General features: G+C 39.9%; 1 protein-coding gene across 2 annotated transcripts; it reads right to left on the bottom strand.

The window, feature by feature from the left end:
• Positions 1-6,696: 6,696 nt before the first annotated feature.
• On the bottom strand, positions 6,697-21,051 carry LOC108680607. 2 transcript variants are annotated; one of them, XR_001931435.2, is made up of 5 exons: positions 20,801-21,051; positions 16,822-16,951; positions 16,432-16,594; positions 7,998-8,275; positions 6,697-6,798 (listed from the first exon to the last, which is right to left on the bottom strand). XR_001931435.2 is itself a non-coding variant. In XM_018169481.2 (4 exons), the coding sequence occupies exons 1-4, from the start codon at positions 20,997-20,999 to the stop codon at positions 8,048-8,050; spliced, it is 720 nt and encodes a 239-aa protein (XP_018024970.1). In that variant the 5' UTR covers positions 21,000-21,051; the 3' UTR covers positions 7,669-8,047. The 2 variants fall into 2 exon arrangements, 1 of the variants encoding a protein (XP_018024970.1); XM_018169481.2 differs by lacking the exon at positions 6,697-6,798 and having other exon boundaries at positions 7,669-8,275.
• Between the last annotated feature and the right edge of the window lie 1,693 nt (positions 21,052-22,744).

Here is a 22,744-nt window from a genome sequence, read left to right as displayed (position 1 = left end):
AGTGAGTCGAGTGTGTGAGTGTGTAGCGTGTAGCGTGACAAAAATGCCCATCACGCGACAAATTCAACATTTGGCCATTTTAATAGAACAATATTATGAATTAAACTCTGATAAATAAAGTTAACAGAGGAAGAAATCAACTGCACTTGTCAGTTGCACATGCCAAACAGGTACACATATCTCATATATTATATTTTATATCCGCAGTAATCATATTTTATATTATAAATAATTAAATATAATATAAATAATATTATATTTTATATTATAAATATTATAAATATATTATATTTTATATCCGCAGTATCAGTAATCTAAAATAAAATTATAAAGATCTTGACATGCAAAGATTTTGTGACGATTTTCATATCAGCGTCCGGCAGTCACGCTCAATTATTGTTCAAGTTTCGTATTTGTTCCAGCAATTATCGAGCTAATGTTGAACACAGAAACCAACAAATAAATATTATCAAAAATATTAAAACTTCAAGCCACAAATTCACGAATTTCAGGTCAGCGCTTGGGACTGCGAGACGAATTTCGCAAAATTTATTTATATCGCTAATGTTATTCACATGAATTACTCAGCGTCACACCACCACTAATATCACTAATATTCACACACGTCACACCACCACTAATATCACTAATATTCACCACACGTCACACCACCACTAATATCACTAATATTCACCACACGTCACACCACCACTAATATCACTAATATTTACACACGTCACATTTCACTCATGGTTACTCAGGTCGTCGCCAAGACGCGCGGTGTTCGCGTCGCCACTTCGACCGCATCTTAAAAAATCAACAAAGTTTCGCTGCAAAAGTTGGCCTTTCTTTTTACATTCGCTAATGCCACGGGGTGTGCATACCGTGGAGCTACGCATACCGTGGAGCTAATAATAGTATGCGTGGAGTATGCGTAGCTCCACGGTATGCGTGGAGCTACGCATAACGTGGAGCTAAGCATACCGTGGAGCTACGCATACCGTGGAGCTACGCATACCGTGGAGCTACGCATACCGTGGAGCATACCGTGGAGCTACGCATACCATGGAGCTATGCATACCGTGGAGCATACCGTGGAGCTACGCATACCGCGGAGCATACCGTGGAGCTACGCATACCGTGGAGCTACGCATACCGCGGAGCATACCGTGGAGCTACGCATACCGTGGAGCTACGCATACCGTGGAGCTACGCATACCGTGGAGAATACCGTGGAGCTACGCATACCGTGGAGCTACGCATACCGTGGAGCTACGCATACCGTGGAGCTACGCATACCGTGGAGCTACGCATACCGTGGAGCATACCGTGGAGCTACGCATATCGTGGAGCTACGCATACCGCGGGCCATTTCTCACGTGGTAGTTTGTCGGTACAATTTTCTGAACAGGTCTTACAGCTGTAACATGCATGCTATGCATGATATGCGCATTATGCTTGGTATGCAGGTCATGCATGTTTATATTGCTTAGCATGCTATGCACGATATGCACATTATGCTCAGTGTGCAGGTCATGCATGTTTAGATTGCTTAGCATGCTATGCACGGTATGCACATTATGCTCGGTATGCAGGTCATGCATGTTTAGAATGCTTAGCATGCTATGCACGATGTGCACATTATGCTCGGTATGCAGGTCATGCATGTTTAGATTGCTTAGCATGCTATGCACGGTATGCACATCATGCTCAGTATGCAGGTCATGCATGTTTAGAATGCTTAGCATGCTATGCACGATATGCACATTATGCTCAGTATGCAGGTCATGCATGTTGAGAATGATTTGCATACTCGGAATAATTTATTTACTTTTTGCGACTTGAAGAAAGTTTTTATCCCAACCGGCACGCAGCTCGGTGCAAGGGCATGAATATTCTGGCAGAATAGTGCACACAATTCTGCTGGAATAGTGCACACAATTCTGCTGGAATAGTGCACACAATTCTGCTGGAATAGTGCACACAATTCTGCTGGAATGGTGCACACAATTCTGCTGGAATAGTGGACACAATTCTGCTGGAATAGTGCACACAATTCTGCTGGAATAGTGCACAATACTGCTGGAATAGTGCACACAATTCTGCTGGAATAGTGCACAATACTGCTGGAATAGTGCTCACAATTCTGCTGGAATAGTGCACACAATTCTACAGGATTAGTGAAAGGTCATCGCTAATATTGGACATGATACCATTTTAATCACCATCATCCAAACAAGTAACATTTTAATCACATCATCCAAACCGGTACAATTTTAATCACCATCATCAAAACCAGTACCATTTTAATCACCATCATCAAAACCAGTATCATTTTAATCACCATCATCCAAACCAGTACCATTTCAATCACCATCATCCAAACCAGTACCATTTTAATCACCATCATCAACTTAGTTAACTACTTTTACTCACGTACAATAAAAGAGTTCCCCGTATTTTAATTCATGTTAATTCAGTCGAAAAAATGCCCGTTATATTCGTTCGTAATACAATGCAAGATGGCTGCCTTGCATTGAGTATTGTATATTCCTATATTCACGTCTCGAATAGTGAAGTGGCTTAATATTCATACACTTATTAAAATATTCACAACATAAACATCATTTTCTACGAATCAGACACGCACATCTCAGCTTAAACTCGAACTTTGATATTCAGCGGCACAAAAAAACTGCGACTTAAAGTTACCTGACCGATCATTCAGCGCCTGAATGCAGCATTCAGCGCCTGAATGCAGCACGCAGCGCCTGAATGCAGCACTCAGCGCCTGAATGCAGCACTCAGCGCCTGAATGCAGCACTCAGCGCCTGAATGCAGCACTCAGCGCCTGAATGCAGCACGCAGCGCCTGAATGCAGCACGCAGCGCCTGAATGCAGCACGCAGCGCTTGAATGCAGCACGCAGCGCCTGAATGCAGCACGCAGCGCCCGAATGCAGCACGCGGCGCCTGAATGCAGCACGCAGCGCCTGAATGCAGCACGCAGCGCCTGAATGCAGCACGCAGCGCCTGAATGCAGCACTTAGCACTTATCTGTCCAATAGTGTGGAAGAAATTCCTTGATCACTGCGAATTTCGGCCCGTATCGCCATATAAGTCATATACGGTAACTCACGAATGAAGGCGAAATTCGAAAAAGTACTCACGATCTAAACATCACCGTTAGGTCCTAATGAATACGTGTACCAAGTGTCATCGAGTTGTGCGAGTGAGTTAATTACTTTGGGAGATATTAGTTTTTCGTTGAATTTTTGAATTGGCCGTGAGACCGGCCGTAAATTTGTCCGAGACGTAAACCCAGGTGAGGTTAAAAAACACAGATCTGGATGGAAAAACCCATCGCTGGAGTCTTCTGTCATGTGCTGCACCTGTTGTGTACAAATCGTCAAACAAACGTTCGAACTTCTGACTGCTGCTCCCATACCGCCCCCTTCTTCCTTAAATTGATAATAAATGTCCCAGATCTTTCCATCGCCCCCAGGGGGCGATACCGACCATTTTGAGAGCCACTGACATAAAGCCATCCACTGCTGGCGCTCATGGATCATGGCCACCGTTCTTATGAAGTGCTGTTGATGACGCTTCAAACCCGCTCCACTGAGGCGGTGGCAGAACATATTAAGTAAGTATTTATTATTTTAATCGCATTTTCCCATTTATGGAAAAAATGCACTATTGTGCTCGTCATGTCCGTCCGTCCGTTTGTCCGTCTGTCTGTCCGTCCGTGACTTCACGTTTTCGTCGACGAGAAAATGCGCTCTCTGTCACTCACTGCAGTGAGTACTGAGCTACATTTTTTATATGTTCATTGTCATCACGATGAGAGTAAAAAGCAGAAATAGAATAGAATAGAATAGAATAGAATAGAATAGAATAGAATAGAATAGAATAGAATAGAATAGAATAGAATAGAATAGAATAGAATAGAATTGTCGGCACTGAAGGATATTCTATAACATAATGGATCTATCTGCTGACTGTTCCTTCTTTAACATGATTTGTTTATGATAACCTAACTAATTTAATAACATTCAAATTCCAGATTTTAAATGCAATTTCGATAGGATTGCACTAATGGCTCGTAAATAATCTGAATTAAAATTCTAAATTTAAACGGGCAGTTAAGATAGTGCCTGTCGGCTGTCGCCATTGTCACAGCAAGCAAATTTGCTTCTCATATTGCATTGATTGTACAACACATACAATTATTACACACAGCATAGTAGTCACTCAAGTGGACGCAAGATCAACGTGCATGTGTCTTTATTTCATTTTTGAACACGATTCTCCAAGGGTGCGGTAAGTAAAATGAGCTAATTTCCTGAAATAAAAGCGTTTACCCTAAAAATTTTTTTACGGGAGCATAGAAAACGTTTTCATGGCTTACGTAACTCTAAAATTATGTGCAACTCTCATCCAATACAAGCAGCCATATCACCATATCACATATTAAGAAAATATTTCATTTTTGATAATGTAAAGTTAATAATAGAGGGTCTTGCCATATTGAAATATTCTCAAATCAATATTTAGTTCAAATCACATGCAACAGGCCATGGGCCTATTTCTTCAGCGCCGACACTTCTATTCTAACAATAATAACAACGACATCTCGCAGCGTTTAGTACAATGTGGATGTGGAATTTATATATTAAATTAACTATCTAATGGCTAATAGTGGATTAATACCAGAATAGAATAGTACCCGTTTAGCACAACTCTTCCACACCCTTGATAAGTCGTTTAATCCCGTAAAATGAACGGCACGTGAACGCAAGGATGCTGATCAAGTCACACGCGTTTATGAAGTGCTGTTGGGAGACGCTCTAAAAGTGGCCTCGAACGGCAGCCGTCAGGCGCACCACGGAAGGAAGCTGCTAGCTACCCAAAACAAAGAAAACAGCAACAGCAGCAACAAAAAAAATATAACTCAGTACTCACTGCAGTGAGTGACAGAGAGCGCATTTTCTCGTCGACGAAAACTTGAAGTCACGGACGGACGGACGGACATGGCGAACACAATAGTGCATTTTTAGCGCATTTTCTCATTTATGGAAAAAATGCACTATATGCGCTAAAACACGAAGTAAATAAAATAAAGCTAACAACTAATCATACCTAAACCAACCAACTTGGTTTATTATTATAGCATTTCGAAATTGCTTCTGAAACGAAATTCGATACAAAAAACTTGTGCATATTTCACTACACAATTACAACTAACCGCAACCTCCTTCGCTGCTGACTTTGTTGTAATAAAATAACATCGTTAAAATATATTTAGAACCATTAGAAAAAATGCTTTCTTTGTCTTGTTAACTGTGAATCAAGGTCAACTAAAAATCGGTCCTCGCTCTCAACTAAAATTTGCCATTAATATTCAATGAATTCGTGATGAATCATAGGCAAGTTTTGCTACTTCAAATTCTATATTCACATTAAATGAAGAATATTATCGATAAATAGATATTGTTCTATGGAAGGAACACCAACTGCTTAGCAATTCTAAAGATATTTGATATGAACTAATTCAATGATTTATCCTCGGTAAATTCCAAGGCTAAAACAGGTTTTCCTGAACTTCCTAATGGGCACCGCGTATTGTTTTTAGCGCATTTTCTCATTTATGGAAAAAATGCACTATTGTGCTCGCCATGTCCGTCCGTCCGTCCGTTCGTCCATGACTTCAAGTTTTCGTCGACGAGAAAATGCGCTCTCTGTCACTCACTGCAGTGATTACTGAGTTATATTTTTTGCATATTAGCAGCCTATGTGTAGTAGCTTTAGCGTCATTATCTTATTACAACACTTCTCTTTAACTTCAGTTCTTGTTGTTTGTTTATCTGTCTGCTACAAATCTTATATTCGATATTAAACCCACTTTTACCTGTCCAAGCAATTTTAAATTTTGCACACTTGCGTATAAAGGGCGGAGACAATGAATGAAACAATTGACAGAATAAATAATTTGAAAGATTAAAAAATTTTGTTCATTATTAAAAAAATTGAATAATAATTTTTTCATCTATTTGAAAAAATAAAATGAGAAATTCATTGAACATGTGCAGCATCAGAAACATTGGCCTCTTTAGAAGTGTTGTCTTTAAAAAATAACTTTTAAACGCATATTATTTTACTCTATTATATTCTGATCAAATTTGACGGTTGGTCACTAGATCCACGTGAGTGACGTGTGGCAGCAGCGGTAAATCGTTGCAAGCTTATCTTGTGTTAGATGTTAATACTTTTGTGAATTAAATTAGCAAATTAAAATTCGTCCATGACATCGAAAATGCACGCGTATTAACTGGAAGGCCTTCGCTGGCCATGGATGCTCTTTGCCAAATAGAACACTTCTATCCTTCATCGAGGCCCTACTTAGATACTTTATACCTTTAGTGTGTATTGTTGTACAATGTATTGTTTTTTACAGCGAGATTTTTTAGCATCAATTTTTACTTTGGTTATACCCTTGGGTTCGATCGGATCCCTCATGATTTTAATTAGGCAACAGCTGCTCGTTTGCAGAAGTTACCGAAACTTTCACACACGTCATTCCGATGTAAACTTGCAGGTGAAATGAATTTATACTCTTCTAATGTGTAGAGTTGGGATGAAATGAACGATCATGTATTCTTTCATTATATTTTAATATAAGGTCGAGGCCATTATTTACACGGGGTGCTATAGTACCCCTTTCAGTTATCGCCTCCAATGTGCAGTCTTCCCGACGGACTCAAAACTGCTCAGTTTGCAGTCCACACACAACGTTTAATCTGCAACAAGTAAAAAAGTCACTAGATTGCTTTATTCGCAGATTCACTAGAAATTTTTATTAACTCTAATTTTTATTAACTTTAACTCTAACTTTTTATTAACTTTAATTTTTTTATTAACTCCAAACTAATTTTCTGCATTTATCTGTGTTCTAGATTTATCGAACTGACGATGGAGCTGGTCTCCGAAACGTTTTCAAAAAAGATATGCTAAATTTTAGTGGTGTTTTCTTCGCTTTTAAATTTCTAGTTTTATCTGCAACGTGTCGAACTATGCGGACAAATGGTGGTGCAAAACGTAGCGTCTGGACTGGCCTTTAGAATTGTCCGTGACAACTGCAGAAGCGATGGGATTGTCATGATCGATTGGGAGCTTGTAGATATATCAATGAGCTACTAATATGTTCAAGACGAGGGAACGATTCGTTGAAGACGTTTACCTATTTCTTTCTCCATTATATACTTAGAAATTTACAAATATCATTTTCAAAGGAAAAGATGCAATATTCTCTACAATTTTTTTCTGTTGTGGGTCATCCTGACTTAGTTTGTGCGAAGTAAATGGTAGCAGCAGTGCAACGTTCTCTGTTCTCGTTTTTAGCGCCAAATAAAATGATATCGGTTTTTGTACAATGACTCGCTCATTTACACGGTGCAACACACGGCACTGATAAGATCACCTATATTCTTCAGATATACCGAGTAGACGTTCCACGAAACTCAAAAAAGCTTAAAAGGGAAGTAGTTCTGGGGCCATACTTTCAAAACTCGCTAAGTGAACGTAAGTACTTAGGCTCTATTTGGTGAATTTTGCTTGAAAGGCCGTCAATGATTGGCTGATGAACTTACGATCTCTTAACTTTTTTTGAAAGTATAGGCCCTGGTTTTCCTCTCCATACTCTTTTATTCCCACTCTTCTAAATGACACAATAAATAAATAAATGTTCTAGAATTAATAATACATCTCCAATAGCGTCACTAATAACGTTAAATAACTCGAGAGAATATAACAAAGGTAAATAACAAGCTGAGAGAATAACCTGTAAGTGAGAATAATCTTTAAATGGCAAGGACTGTGAAAAAATACTCAACTAAATTGAAACGCAGCCGGACACAACGGTGTAGTCACACATGATAACGACTATTTCGGCCGTGAAAGGACTTAACTCTGCACTTCTAAATGTGAAACTAACACTTACAACAAAATACTAGTTTATATATTTCCATGACAAAGCGTCAAGTGTTTTTTTCAAGCCTCCTCGTTTGTCCAAACTTCCAGCTCGATGACTTCCAAAAAAGCCCCTTCGCCTGTGTTAGAGACGTATTTGTAGATGGTCACGTAGCGGGTGCATCGCGGCTGTGGTAGGACGAACTCGATCCAATTCGGCACCCACGGCACAGGCCCCTTGATGGTGCCTACGACGACGAAGTTGCTGAAGTTTCCAGGTGTCAGGGGCGCTGCGTCACCGAGCAGAACCTTATACAAGGAGGATAAAAAACAATGATGAATGTACACTCGATTAATTTAGCTTCATCATCTATTTGACTATCAAAATGAATACAATCATTTTATAATTCAAAATTCTAAATCGGACAATAAAACCTAAAAAAGACATAAAACACAGAACAACCTGAAATCTAAAACAAGAATTCGTGGAACGAGTCATAGGAGACACGAAAAGATTAATAGCTAAGAAAAAAACTAGAACCCAAAAGCCTAGCGATTCACTATTTCAAGAGAATAGGAACTGAACGCAGTATTGATACACGGTTTTCGTTTGAAGATATGTAGTGACTCCAAAATCCCCAAATCCGAACTGCCAGAGACGGAACCGAGTATCCTGAAATCACCCTCTGATACAGCCACGTCGCGCTGTTCAGCATGGAGGTGCACGGAAGAATAAGGAGGCTTGTCGATAAGCAAGTTCGAATAATAGCTCCTGCCGCGAAGTTCAAAAGCCCGGATGTAGAAGTTTCGCGACGCCTATCCAACGTACGCCGATGCGCAGCTTGCACAACTATACTCATAGACCAGGTTCGATCGTATCCGGGCAGGAATAATGTCTTTATACCTGAAGAAAGAACCAACTTTTATATTATTTACCAGCAAAACATACAAATTAACATTCGGGAAATATTTCATAAATAAATCTATAATTCTCTGGACATAGCTTCAGACGCATTACCAAAATAGGGCAATGTGCAATAAATAGTTTCCTTACTAGCGCATTCAGTCACAGTTTCAGAAAATTTGTTAGATAAGAAGCGTTTGATTTTACTATACACAAGGCACGATGGAAAACCATTAAGCTGAAATATATTACGAATGAATTCGAATTCCGAATGCATATCATGGAAGGTGGAACAACCCCATAGCCGCGGTATATCAAGGTTTGAGGGCTATTCAATTTAAAACGAAACGAACTGAAGCTAAAGAAGCTCACACTCAAGCTGGTAAATGTCGGCTTTCGATACACGTAAGTCTGAAAACGACCGCCATATTTAGTTACTTTACAAAGGAAAAAAGGAATTCTTTGAAACAGTTAATGGCTAGGGTGATAGGTGTGATGCACAAGTCAGGCGGAGAGGGTCAGTTGCATTGGAAGTGAAAGCACATGTTTGATTAGCGTTCCTTGATATAACCGGTTGATTTTGGATTTAAAGATCTCATATCAACTTGCAGTCTTTAAAATCTTTAGGGTGATTCTTCATAGTTATAAACTCATTTTCTTTAGAAAAACCCAACTGGCTTTCTCCCACATGGGCTTACCAGTTTTTTGTCTTCTTTTATTTTTTCTTGCTTTTCCCCCTGTTATTGTTGTTGCCTTGTTCGTAGAAATGTATACATCAATTTGAGGTTTCGTCTTCTTTGTTTAATTCAACGCCGTCCATTTTCGTATTCTGCTATGTCAGGTAAGGCAGGGCTGGACCCGCTTCTGATCACCTCGAGCGCAGAGGTCTTATATTTTACTGATCTTTCTGCAAATGAAGAACTCTATGCCTCAAACATCACCTCAGTCATTGATCCATCTTTTGATAGCGAAAAATTCCCCGAAGTATCTGGGGGCAGAAAACGCGCTCTCGAGTTTGTTCCATCTGTCAGCATCGATAAAGACAATGAAGCATTCAACCTACCAAAGAAGCTTGTGTCTGAAATCAATAACGAAGCTTACGAACGTAGTCTTGTGCTTCCATTTACTCCTCGACGTGAAGAGGTATCTAGAAAGAAATTTCTACCTCATGGAACATGCAACCAAAAACTTCTCAGTCCCAGCAGCTGCAAACGTATTTCTCCCGTTATGAATGCCAAACTGATCAGTCAAGGTAAAGTCAATACTATACTAATCAAACCGATAGGATCTAATGCAGCATCTTTCCTAACGAATCCGGCCAAGTTTGCTCAGCGCATTAGAGTCTACATATGGCAAATTCCCAAGCATGAAAGTGCGCACCAATTCAAGAAGGAATCTGATGGCTACTGAGTTCGCAAACATCTCTGCAGCAGACCTGAAAGTTCTCTTGCAAGTCACAAGAATTTGCAACTGGACTGTGAAATGCTCATAGCCTAGAACTGACAAATCTGTTATTACAGTCATTGGCCCAATTCATTTATCTGTAGACATAACAGAACTGCAAGAGTCAGCGCAGTCGGGTCTACCAAAATTTTACAGATGACACGTCTACCACGCATTCATCATAAAATCCGTGAGGATTCTCCGGCTGTGAAAGTGATTTTTGCAGGCTTGAAGATTCCAGAAGCAGTTTATAGATTTTCTGCGTTTTCCAGTGAGGCATTTTGTCTTTACGTCGCTAAAATGCTATGTGTCAACGGATTGGTCACTTTGCTAGTGAATGCACAGAAGAAAGGAGATGTCTTGTCTGTGCTGTTCCCATGATGGACCTGAATGCCCTAACAGTTTTGGCACCGTCCGGTCTTGTGCCAATTGTGGCGGATCGCATTCTGCAAGCTTAGAGAATGTGATTTCATTGATAGTGCAAGAGCTGTCGAAAAGCTGCGTGCCTCAGGTCTCACATGTGCAGATGCCGCTAAAAAAGTAAAAAAAAATCACCTCGGTTAAAGTAGGGTCTGGGTATGAGAAATAACTCTCCTATGCCCGCATCAGTGCATGGAACCTCCCAAACCACACAACAGAAGTATTCTCAAGCCACAGGCTATCAAGTCAATAGAAGAAATTCAAGATTGACTGGTGTTGAGGTGATTGCCCAAGTCCATGGTTCTCAGGACTATAAATCTCAGCCTGCTACACAAGTGCCTCAGCCAGTTGCGCAGATGCCATCACCAGAACTTTCTTGCTGCAGCTCACAGCCCATGGTTGAAGTGTTCAATGAGCAAAGAAAAACCTTAACAGTGCCTGGCATTCCGTCTAGTACATTTGAATTTAGAGCCATTTTGAGAGAAGAACTGATTGTGAGTGAAACCAGTATGGAGACTCTGATATCATCAACTCTCCGGGAATTCTCAATGAAGGTGAGAAGAATTTTGCATGATGCTTTTTACTGAAATTTTGTAAAAAGGGGCAAAAAGAAAGAGCTCTTCTTCTGGTGAGTATGCTGAGAAATAACTTTGGACAATACATTGGTGATGATTTACTTAATGAGTGGCTACCAGCATTCCCAGTCAATCTAGTTCATAGCTCTGTCAGACAGCCTGGTTCACAGCCTGATCCTTCTCACCCATCAGTTGATGCTGCGGCCCATTGGCAAACCACTAAAGAGTCTACAAATTAACCCCGAACAAGCTTGCGATCCAAATAAGAAGAAAAGACAACAGGCCGCAGTAGGTTTATCTATGAGGACATCAGGTCGAGGATAAAGTAAGAAATCTTCAAAATGATTCCTTCAATGAACATCCGCCGTTCGCCACTTCTTGAAAAGTGCCAAGTCATTGTCCAGTTCAACTGTAATGGCCCTCAGAGCAAGCTGACAGAATTCAAACTCTACCTTTACCACCAAAAATCAAATGTGGTCTGCTTATGTGAGACATGTCTCAAGAGAGGAGACATGTCTCACCATCCTTGAACGCAGAGACTTGAAGTCTTGCCATTTGCCTGAGACTACCATTCTGGCGGGAAACTTGGAATTTCAGGGACTTCAGGTGCACACCTCAGTCGGTTTAGTCAGCATTGGCAATTTTTATTACCCAGATGCAAACATATCACAAGCAGAGTTCCGAGCCTCTTTTTACAAGGTTGTTCCGCCTTGCATAATTGCGGGTGACTTTAATGCACATTCTCCAATATGGGATCACGGCGGACGCAGCAACCAATCTGAACGATATTTGGAAAGAGCAGTACATGAATCAAGTCTCTGTGTGAGACATGATGGATTGTTCCCAACATACATTGACAGCAGGACTGGCTGTTTGGTTCTGTTTATTTTGTCACCTGACCTCTTTCCGTGCTCATCTCTTAGCAGAGACCAGGATTTGGGGAGTGACCATTTTCCGGTGCGCTGTTCTGTAGGCGTTGAGGTGGACCGGGCCACAGAAGACATACCACGTCGCTGGAAGCTGTTTGCTCCAGATCTGACCAAGTACAACGCAATTTAAAGAAATCTTGTGTCTACTTGTATTATACCTGAAGCAGCGGAAGAAATGTGCCGTCAGATTACTGAAAGGATCTCCGCAGCAGCAGCAGCAGCCATTCCACAATCCACGAGGAGACGTCATCACCGCTTGTCCACACCCTAGTGGGATGAAGAATGAGCCAAGGCAGTCTCCGTACGCCGGAAAGCCAAGTTTTGTCTCCGTACGCCAGAAAGCCAAGACAAAACTGTAGCGCGTCCCTTCGCCAGCTAACCTAACAGACTACAAACGTCTAGAGGCAAGGGCTCGCTAGACAAAGCTACAGAAGCAGAGGAGGAGTTTGGAGCAGTATGTAAGCTCTATGTCAGCCACGACAACCACGTCCACATGTATACGCTTCGCGTGGTCCTTTTGTTCAGAACGTGAGTCATCCGCCCGAAGTTTATCTGTAAATTAGTTTGTCAGTTGCAGTTCTTATATGTCTTGGTGGAGAAGCATTTCGGTGAGTTAGCTTAGTGCAGCAACTTATAAGTCGTTCAAAAATTACTTTGATATGATTTTCTCGTGGTTCACTTAGCAATAATTTTGCTTACAACTGTTTTGCTTACAACTGTTTTGCTTACAACTGTTTTGCTTATGTCTCAATTTATAGTAGATGGTTAACATTTCCCATGTCATATGTGCAGAAACTATGGTTTCACAAGACTCTTCAATAAAACTCTTTGACCTACGAGTGTCGCAAAGTTCGCCTTAGCCTAGGGCTTATTGAAAAAGTCAGGCACTTACTCTCCACCGTGGACGCTTTTGAGGTCCGACGGCATACCGGGCGTTAATCGAAACTTTCATGATAACTAGACAAACCCACATAAAAAAACTGACTGATCTTGGTATACACGACGAGATTCAGCTCTGTGATCCTGATAAAGTGGCTTTCAACTATAGTTCTTGCAGTATTGAACCCCCGATAAGTTTTTGCTTGCGTTTGGCCTTGATATTCGTCTTCCTGTTTTCAAACTAGACCATTTCAAACATTCAAACTAGAGTTTGGAAACGTTGTGTGGTCACCGAGATTTGAAAAGGACATATATTTACTAGAGAATGTTCAAAGACGTGCAATAAGGATAATTTCAGGCTTGAAGGGCAAGTTCTATGAAGAAAGATTGAAGATTATGAGCTTCCAAGCCTCAGTTATCGACGTCTGCGTGGGGACCTCATTAAAGTATACAAGTATACTCATGGTCTATACAAGGTCCCCGAAGGATTACTAGAACTTGAAACAAGAATCAACACCAAGGGCCACGGCTATAAACTAAAAAAACTGCGTTGCAACTTCTCCACGCGACAAAATTTCTTCTCGCTTCGAATCACCGACATGTGGAACAGCCTCCCCGATGACATCGTTAATTGGCGCTCCAAGTATGAACGCGTTCAAGAACAAACCTAGATAAAGCTATGGAAAAATAAATGTTCAGATTTGAAATGCCTAGCACCATATTGAACCCGGTGGAAGTCTAGTAGCTATTTCAAACTATCGTCAGTCATGAAAAGATACGGTCAAATGACACGGTTTTAGATCTTCTGTGAACAAGGCACGAAAAGGAAAAAAATCGACGACAGGCCTCATCAGGCCTACATTTCAGCACCGAGATCACTATGTTATGTTATTTCAAATTTTTTAGCCTTAGAAAGTCTTGCTATGAACATGAAGAATGTTGCCAAGTCTAACCGCCTTGAATTTCTTGGCAATATTCAAAGCTTAGCGTAACGTCACTTGGGTTTAAAATCATACAAAATTTAACGTCTGTTTTTCAACCTCGTTACTTCAGTCTTTTGAGGGACTTAGCCATGATCAAGGATCTGATTATTTGCAAGCCTGATAATGGTAGCTGCGTGGTTCTGGTTGACCGTAACCGATACACCAGCAATATGCTTACTCTCCTCTCGGATCCTTCAATATTAGTTGAAGTTACTAGCCCTATCTCAGAGGCTATAGGGTTTGTTCCACCTTCCACGATTTGCATTCGGAATTTGAATTCATACGTAATATAATTCAGCTGAATGGTTTTCCATCGTGCCGTGTGCTTAGTAAAATCAAACGCTTCTTAACTAACAAATTATCTAAAATGTGACTGAACGAGATTCAAAGAAAATTATTTATTGCACATTGCCCTATTTTGGTAGTGCTTCTGGAGCTATGTCCACAGAACTGAAGATTTCGATTATGAAATATTTCCCGGATACTAATTTGCATGTTTTGCTGGTAAAAATTTCAAATTTTATTCTTTTTTTCTCAGGTATAAGGACATTATTCCTACCCGGATGCGATCGAACCTGGTCTATGAGTATAGTTGTGCGCGCTGCGCATCGGCGTACGTTGGATAGACGTCGCGAAACTTCTACATCCGGGTTTTTGAACTTCGCGGCAGGAGCTATTATTCGAACTTGCTTATCTGCAAGCCTCATTTTTCGGTGCACCTCCACGCTGAACATTGCGACGTGGCTGTATCTGAGGGCGATTTCAGGATACTCGGTTCCATCTCTGGCAGTTCGGATTTGGGAATTTTGGAGTCACTACATATCTTCAAACGAAAACCGTGTCTCAATAATGCGTTCAGTTCTTATTCTCTTGAAATGGTGAATTGCTATGCTTCTATGTTAGTGTTTTTTTCTTGGGTTTTTATCTTTTCATGTCTCCTATGAACCTTTGTTCCGCTATTGCTTGTTTGCGATTTAAGGTTTTGTGTTTTATGGCTTTAGTTTTAATGTCTGACTATGAATTTTGAATTACAGAATGATCGTGTTATTATTTTAAATTGTTGAATTGATGATGGAGCTGGACTCCAGAACGATTACAATATCGATATGGTGAATTTGCTAGGCTTTTTTAATAAACGTTATGCCAACTGCGCTCGGATGAAAGTTGAGAATAGCTACGATAGTAATACAGCACATCTGGTGGTTCAGCGCTCTCAGTCTTTAATAAGGCGTATTGTTTTATTTGCAAATGATGCAGCACTTGTAAACGAACGAGTATTAGGATTGGCCTTGCAAATGTTGACCTTGCAAATTTTCTCGTTTGTGTCTATTTTAATTTCGGCATGAGGAATAGGTGAAGGGAAATTGTCAAATAACATGCTATTTGAATCAGGCTACATCTGGAAATTAAAATTATTGACGTTCGAATAAATTTGTGTAAATTTTCTGCCTTCCCGAATTTAGAGATAAGTTCTAGTCTGTGCTTATTTAGTAAAGTCTACAGATTCCATATTCAGGAGGTTTACTTCGTTTCCTCATTGCGGTGAAATATTCCTTTTTGATTTCATGAAAATGTGATTGAACCGACCAAAGTTTAGTCTCGATCTTCATTTTTTTTCAGTTGTACATTCTTCTTGTCGGATCAGTTTGCAGAGAAAGAGGTGTTCTCTAAATTTCAGTTGTCCGAGAAATTTAAAATGTGTAGTGTGGCAAAGTGTAACCTCTCCGGTAAGCGGATGAGGTGTACAGCAAGTTCATGTTACGCGAATATAAAGTTGCCGTTAAATACGAATTATGAAAACTATCTAATGAGCTTTGACCGCTCATGCCTTACGTCTCAAGCGACTACATGACCAGGGCCCATACTTTAAAAAAAGTCAAGAGATCGTAAGTTCATCAGCTAATCATTGACGGCCTTTCAAGCAAAATCCACCAATCATAGACAAGAGAATAGAACGTAAGTACTTACGTTCACTTAGCGAGTTTTGAAAGTATGGCCCCAGGACAGCGCTAGTAGAATTACTAGATTGTACAGAGATTAATTGACTGATCTTTATGTTCGGACGGCTTGTTATAGTTGATTCCCACACAACTGTCCGATCTCCCGTTAGAGCATTCATGATAAAGTAGAGTTCAATTAGTTCATATATTCACTTGCATTTTGCGTTTTCTATGTTTTGGACAAGGAAATTTCTTTATCTGTAGTATATTTGTCCAGTTTCAAGGTAAATAGTAGCTATGGTGTTACGAATTTTTTTCGTGCTCACATCACAAACCATACGTCAAAATGAAGTTATTAAAATTAAGCTTTATGCTTTCTAACGCCCCAGCACCTGAGTATCTACGAATCGGTAGTAGTGAGTCAAAGCGTTGGGCAGCAGACGAACTTTGCTGACTGGAAAACAAGCTCCCAGGTCCACCATGATCCAGGCGTTGGGTACATTTATGTTCTGATAAAAGGTGCTGTTATCTCCATCAACCAATTGTTCTGCATAACTGAAAATAAAGGCTGAAGGTTAGAATTTTGTTGTATAAATTTGTATAATAAAAAAAAACTAATTATTAGTTGCCGCATTTGAAGGAATTCACGTCATCTATCAATTCACAATTCTATGCTTTTAAAAGGGAAATTGAGCGTAAACATTTTAGTTTTACTACTTAATTTAACGTTAATTAAAGTAAAGTGCCTTTAATTTCAGTATGTTTACATTTAAATTTCTCACAATAGCGAATATTGAGGCGTTGCTGAGACGCGTTTGCCCCGCGCCACCTCCCTGCTGCCCCTGCTGACCCTCGGCTTGAAAACGGCGGTGACGTTCGTAGGCATGGCGGCCGTGGCAGACCGGCACTCACCTGGTTAAATAAGATGAATATTTCACCACAGAAGGCATTTCATAGCGTAGAAACAGGGTTGCCAGATGGCCTAAAAAGTTCAGATCCAAAAAAGGCGCACAATTCAGGTGCAAAAAAGACCCACATGTTAAGGATCAAATACGATTTTTATTGCATTTGTAAAATATAATAACGAAATACCACCATCATAAATTCGGGGACGCAATCGTGAATAACAAATTTAACTATTGAATAAGCCATGGAGCCAACGCTCAGCCTAATCATGCAATATTTTTCCCAGCCTCAGAGTTGAAAGCCGCAGTCTACGCTGACATATCATAATCCGCACCAGTAAAACACTGCTTAAAGATAATAGCGCCCTAGGTCTTCAGCCAAAACTTAAGCTTGCTCGCTCATAAGCAGGCAGTTCTGCATCCGACATCACCAACTATAGCCTACCTCTTCTGGCCTGACCTATTCATGCTGCCCCGACTCACAACCTTCGTTCAGCCAAGTTACGTCATCATATCATCACTTACGCTACTCGTAAGTCAATTTTGCGTACTTATGAAGTTTTGATAATATGGCCGGTTTCAGCCAATTACAGGCACTACCTTCACACTTGCCCCTCCTCTCTAGCATCCAGCAGCCAATGAGGTTAGGTAAGGTCCGTTCAAGTTCGTTTTGGGTGGAGAAATGTTGCAACGTGTGTAGGTTAGGCCAGAATAGTTAAGGCGGGAATAGGTTTGTCCAGATGCAGTATGCAGTCTTAACTTGGGCATGCTTAATTAAGCCTTGGCTGTGGACATACGCGGCAGTGTGGCTTTAAGAACTAAACTTTATAGGCTGCTATTCACTCTAGTGTTCTTACATACAGAAAGGAATATGATTAAGATGTGAAGTTGGGCGAAGTTGGCCTCCGGCACGCGCTCCATAAATTTTTGTCAGACAACTTAATTGAAAAAAAACGAAATCGCGGAAAAGGCCATATGGCAGCCATTCATAGAAAAATCGGCGATAAAATTAAGGCCATATTATCCTGTCGCCGATTCTGATAATGCTTTGACTTATTTCTTGGAGCTGAGGAGTAGCCTTTTGACTAATCTCTTGGAGCTGAGAAGTAGTTTTTTGACCAGATTAATTCAAAACTGACGTTGAAGCTAAGTAGGTGCCGAAAATCCACCAATTTATGAGGTGGGAGACGCTTCTAGTCGAAACATCAGTTTCTGCATAGCTTCATAAATGCTTCATATTTGCATAAGTGATTCATATCTGTACAGCTTCATAAATGCTTCGTATATGCATAGCTTCAATAATTATTCATACCTGTAAAGCTTCATAAATGCTTCATATCTGCATAGCATCATAAAATCTTCATATCTGTCTAACTTCATAAATACTTCATATCTGCATAGCTTTATAAATGAAATGCTTCATATCTGCTTGAGCGACAAATCAGGTAGGAATGCAGGAACGCCCAAAAAAGGTACATTGTTTACACGGGAAATTTTTCATAGCGACTAAAACAAATATTCCGCTTCAGACCCTGGCACTTGTTTGAGATTTTTATTAAGCATTCCAACATGTCACATCCTAGAGTGGGACATCTTGGTAATTTCTGCGCAAATCCATGGTTATTTATTTTACCATAGACCAGAAAATAAAGGTTAATCAAGTTGGGACTTGGATTGAAGCTCAAGTGAGCAACAATTTCAGAGCTCGAGGAATCGGAGTCGCAAATTAATCTCGGAAGGCCATTTTTAATATAGGTAATGCTCGCTAACACTCTAAATGCGACATTAAAACAGTTGAAATAAATAAAAAATTACCACTTTAGGGGACATATTTTACTTTGCACATCAAAAGTTCATGCTTAGGCTTATGAGTGTCCTCGAGATAAGTACCTATATTATGGAGTTGAAAAGTATTAAAAATATTTTCCTCAATCACCAGCGCAAGTAAACGAGCACCTATATCATTAGCTTGCTTAAACCGCAAATTAAACATGAAAATAAAATCGCATAAAACAAAAATTAAATTCACCGTATCTCCATTCTAAACAATTGTGGACCTGGCTTCACCATCACTTCAATCAACAGCTTTAATAAAACTATAGATAGAAAAAAATTAGTACCAGCGATAGAAAACTATAGGTACTTGTGAATAAATCTAACTCAAAGATAGTTATGTCAATGGTGAGCAGGATCTCATCTATTGCTGTCATCTCATTAATATAGTATATTATATGTATCACTTCTACTCATTACCACCTTCCAAAAACTCTCGAAACTTCAAATTCGATGTAGATATTTCGCTTCTATTCACTCTCAAGTTGATTTAAAATGTATTCGTATAATTCACAGCCGCTTGATATACAGATGGGCCTATTCAGGCACATAAATTTAGTTGAACACACTCTATCCCATTGATTAGAGAGTGAGTTTTCCTCGATGGTTATGGAAATTTATAACGAAATTGAAGAATTTGGGTTTAATTCTTCGATCGTCAATTGAAATAATTCTGTCAGGTTGGTTTCCGCAGTGGCTTACGTTAGGCACGTATGTTAGTTCTCGGATGAATAGGTTACATAAAAAATCATACAGAGAGAAAGTTGTAATGAAACACCGGTACATTTCATATTAAATTGAGAATTCAAATTCACATCCTATGTTGATAAAAATCTCTATTATATGAAAAAGGAAGTTCGAACACAATCAAAATTGAGAAACTATCAGTTAGCATCACTCAAACTTAACTCCTCTATTACCAGAAACTTTGATCCATCGCAGTTCCGTTGAGTAGCACGACTGTCGTAAACGATCGTAATTCACGCACACGTTTGCGGCCGTATTACCAGCGGCCGTATTACCAGCGGCCGCACCGCAGCTGTTGCCGCGCGTCCCCGCAGTCGCCTTTTTCTCCATAGCTGTAGTGTCTTGCTGATATAGATGTCTCACGGTCAGCCTGACCGTAGGTTTCTTATAACGACCGTGCATATAAATAGTGACGTTCATCTTCATAGTCGATGATGATACTCCAAGCTCGTTACCCTACTTCTGCTGTGGCTGATCGTGACCGCATCTCTTAGTTCTTCTGATGAGAATTGTGACCGTACTGTGCGGATGACCGTACCGATGAGAATTGTTGTTCAGTGCTCGATAACTTGAATTTTCTGATTACCGGCATTATAACCGTTGAACGTCTCCTGGCCTCTCGCGTTGTCTCACGGCCAAGGCACAACCGTAGCAATGAACGTTGATCGTACAAATAAGTAGAGTAAGGCCGTTATTCGTAGATTTCTGAAGTTATTATATCGGAGTCGTGGTGGTATGAACGTCTCGGAGTTCTGCGCGGACGTTATTTTTTACTCCGCCGGCCGTGGCCGTCACCTACGTCTGCAGGATAGCTGCAGACCGTACTGGCATGACTGTCACCACAGTAGAACAACCAGTAGAACGACTTTTTGAATTTTCAGGGTCCTTATATAGGCAGACGTCGCGCACAGTTAAGCCCACCCCTCCAAGTGACGCCAGAAAACTTTAACTGATGGAATTCCCATCGCGACAGGCTTGCTAACGATCAATGTAAACAACACCCGGTCCTACGACCACGAAACAACCGCGTTTTACTCAATCTACATCGCTTCAATAGACATTCCTAGTCTTCTCAACCCCTGCACACAAGCTATGTAAAATATTATAATATAAAATCGGAATTACCTACCCTTAAAGTCGGAATTACCCGCGCTTTATTCACCATGTAGGCACCATCGCCGTGCTCAGGGAATCTCTTCATAATAATAGATCAAACATTTATTCTCTTACAAAATTGAAAATATTCCCATAACATCATATTATTCCCTTCACTAACCATTTTCGTAGCTGAAGAGATCGCAGCCAATCTTCTGACAGAACAATGAGCACAATACAAGGTTAGCGAAGAAAGCAGTGCGTGGAGCGCTACAGCCTGAGAAACAATCGTTGATGAACGTCGCGTTGTCGTTGGGAACCCGCGCATACATCGCCGCTTGCGCTGCTCCGAAGACGGTCATCAGAAGTTTGGTCTTCATGTTGTCTATTATAAGAATTTGCTTTGGATTGTATAATGACACTAATACAAAATACCTGATATAATAACCCTGGAAAAAATTATAATCGGCTTATTCAACTTCGCGAAAGCAAAAAGTTTTTTTCCGGATTTCCCAAGATCCCACATTGTATTGCTAGTGTTGTTGCTCTGTGCTCAACGCTGCAAAATTTGAATAGTGACCAACCAGTTTATTTAAAATAGAGGAGTCGATAAATATTATGGCGAATATTTTCCACAAATGACATGTGTGTAAAGTTATTAGACTTTAAATGACTTTGCATCTCCTAATTTCACTTTATCACTGGAAACAATTATATTAACAGCACCAACTGATTAATTCGAAATAAAACGTGCCTTTAACCTGTTATAGAATGTTCGTAGAAATTCGTTTCAAAGCTTTTCATTTTGGCCTCTAGCACTAGAAAATATGACAAGTTTAAGCCATCATCATCATCACGTGGCCACTAGCACTAGAAAATATGACAAGTTTTAAGCCATCATCGAGCATTTTAATGTTCATGTATTTAAAAACTTGTCAACTAAAGGGTTAAATCAATCCAAAAGTACATCACATGCGATCGACTGTCAATGCACAAATTTCACGTTTGGTTATATGGTGCCATCACATTTTCTCCACATTCAAAACCCAACATTGTGTACACTACATATTATACATATGTATCCACAATAAGACCACCATGAGTCTGGAACGTGGCAGCAGCTCAAATGCCAAAAATTGATGACTTGACTGCGAGTAAGCGGCCTTTGTTCTGATTGGTCGAGAATTCTTGTGGTAAAACAAAGGAACCTGGCTACGATACAGAATGCGATATGTTGGCATGACAACACTATATTTTTCATGACTACACGCACGCTGAGAGGTTCATCAATGAACATTGTTTGAGTTGAATTAACCCTCATACTAACTTATCAATACATAACATAACATAGTGATGTCGGCGCTGCAGTGTAGGCCTGATGTGGCCTGTCGCCGATTCTTTTCCTTTTCGTGCCTTGTTCACAGAAGATCTAAAATCGTGTCATTTGACCGTATTTTTTCATGACTGACGAATTTAGTCTAAGTAAATATACTAAATATAAATGCTAAGTAAATTTGAAATACTGGAGCATGTTCAGTATAATCAACACACACAACCTGGTCGAACTATGATACATAACGACGAATTCTAATCCAAACCTCACATCGTTCAAGGTTACAAGGTGATTAGAATGTTGATCCGGTGTAGTTGTAAGCTTAACGACAAAGTAAATTTAAAACTATTTAGAGACAAATTCTGAAAAATATTGAAGTTCTTCGTAAAGATTAAGAGGATGAATTTTATGCGGTGTTGTGTGAAATCGCAATTCAAATCGTTGTGCAAAATGATAGTTATATTTATTCTAGAATTTATCACATCCCAAAACCACAGATCCTATAGATAAATAATTGCTCATTCGTGGTAGCACATTATCTCTCTATTTTTTCACTTCTTGCATCCTTATAAAGAAATGCGATGTATCAAATTGCGGGTATAATATTTGTAATGACTGTCAGAGAAAATTTCTCATAATTCTACATGCTGGAATTTTCTTTCATCTTTCAACATTAGAGGTAAATGAGTTTTTGGTCGGGTAAGTGAGAAAGCACTATTTGCTGTTGATAACATAAGTTTAATTACTGATAATTCAATTCAAATCCAGTATAATTCATAGAACGTTTTTCCA

Source organism: Hyalella azteca, unplaced genomic scaffold, assembly GCF_000764305.2.
Source record: "Hyalella azteca isolate HAZT.00-mixed unplaced genomic scaffold, Hazt_2.0.2 contig16716, whole genome shotgun sequence".
Classification (NCBI taxonomy): domain Eukaryota; kingdom Metazoa; phylum Arthropoda; class Malacostraca; order Amphipoda; family Hyalellidae; genus Hyalella; species Hyalella azteca.
Note: the sequence above shows the minus strand (reverse complement) of the source record. Positions and strands in the feature narration are given on the sequence as shown.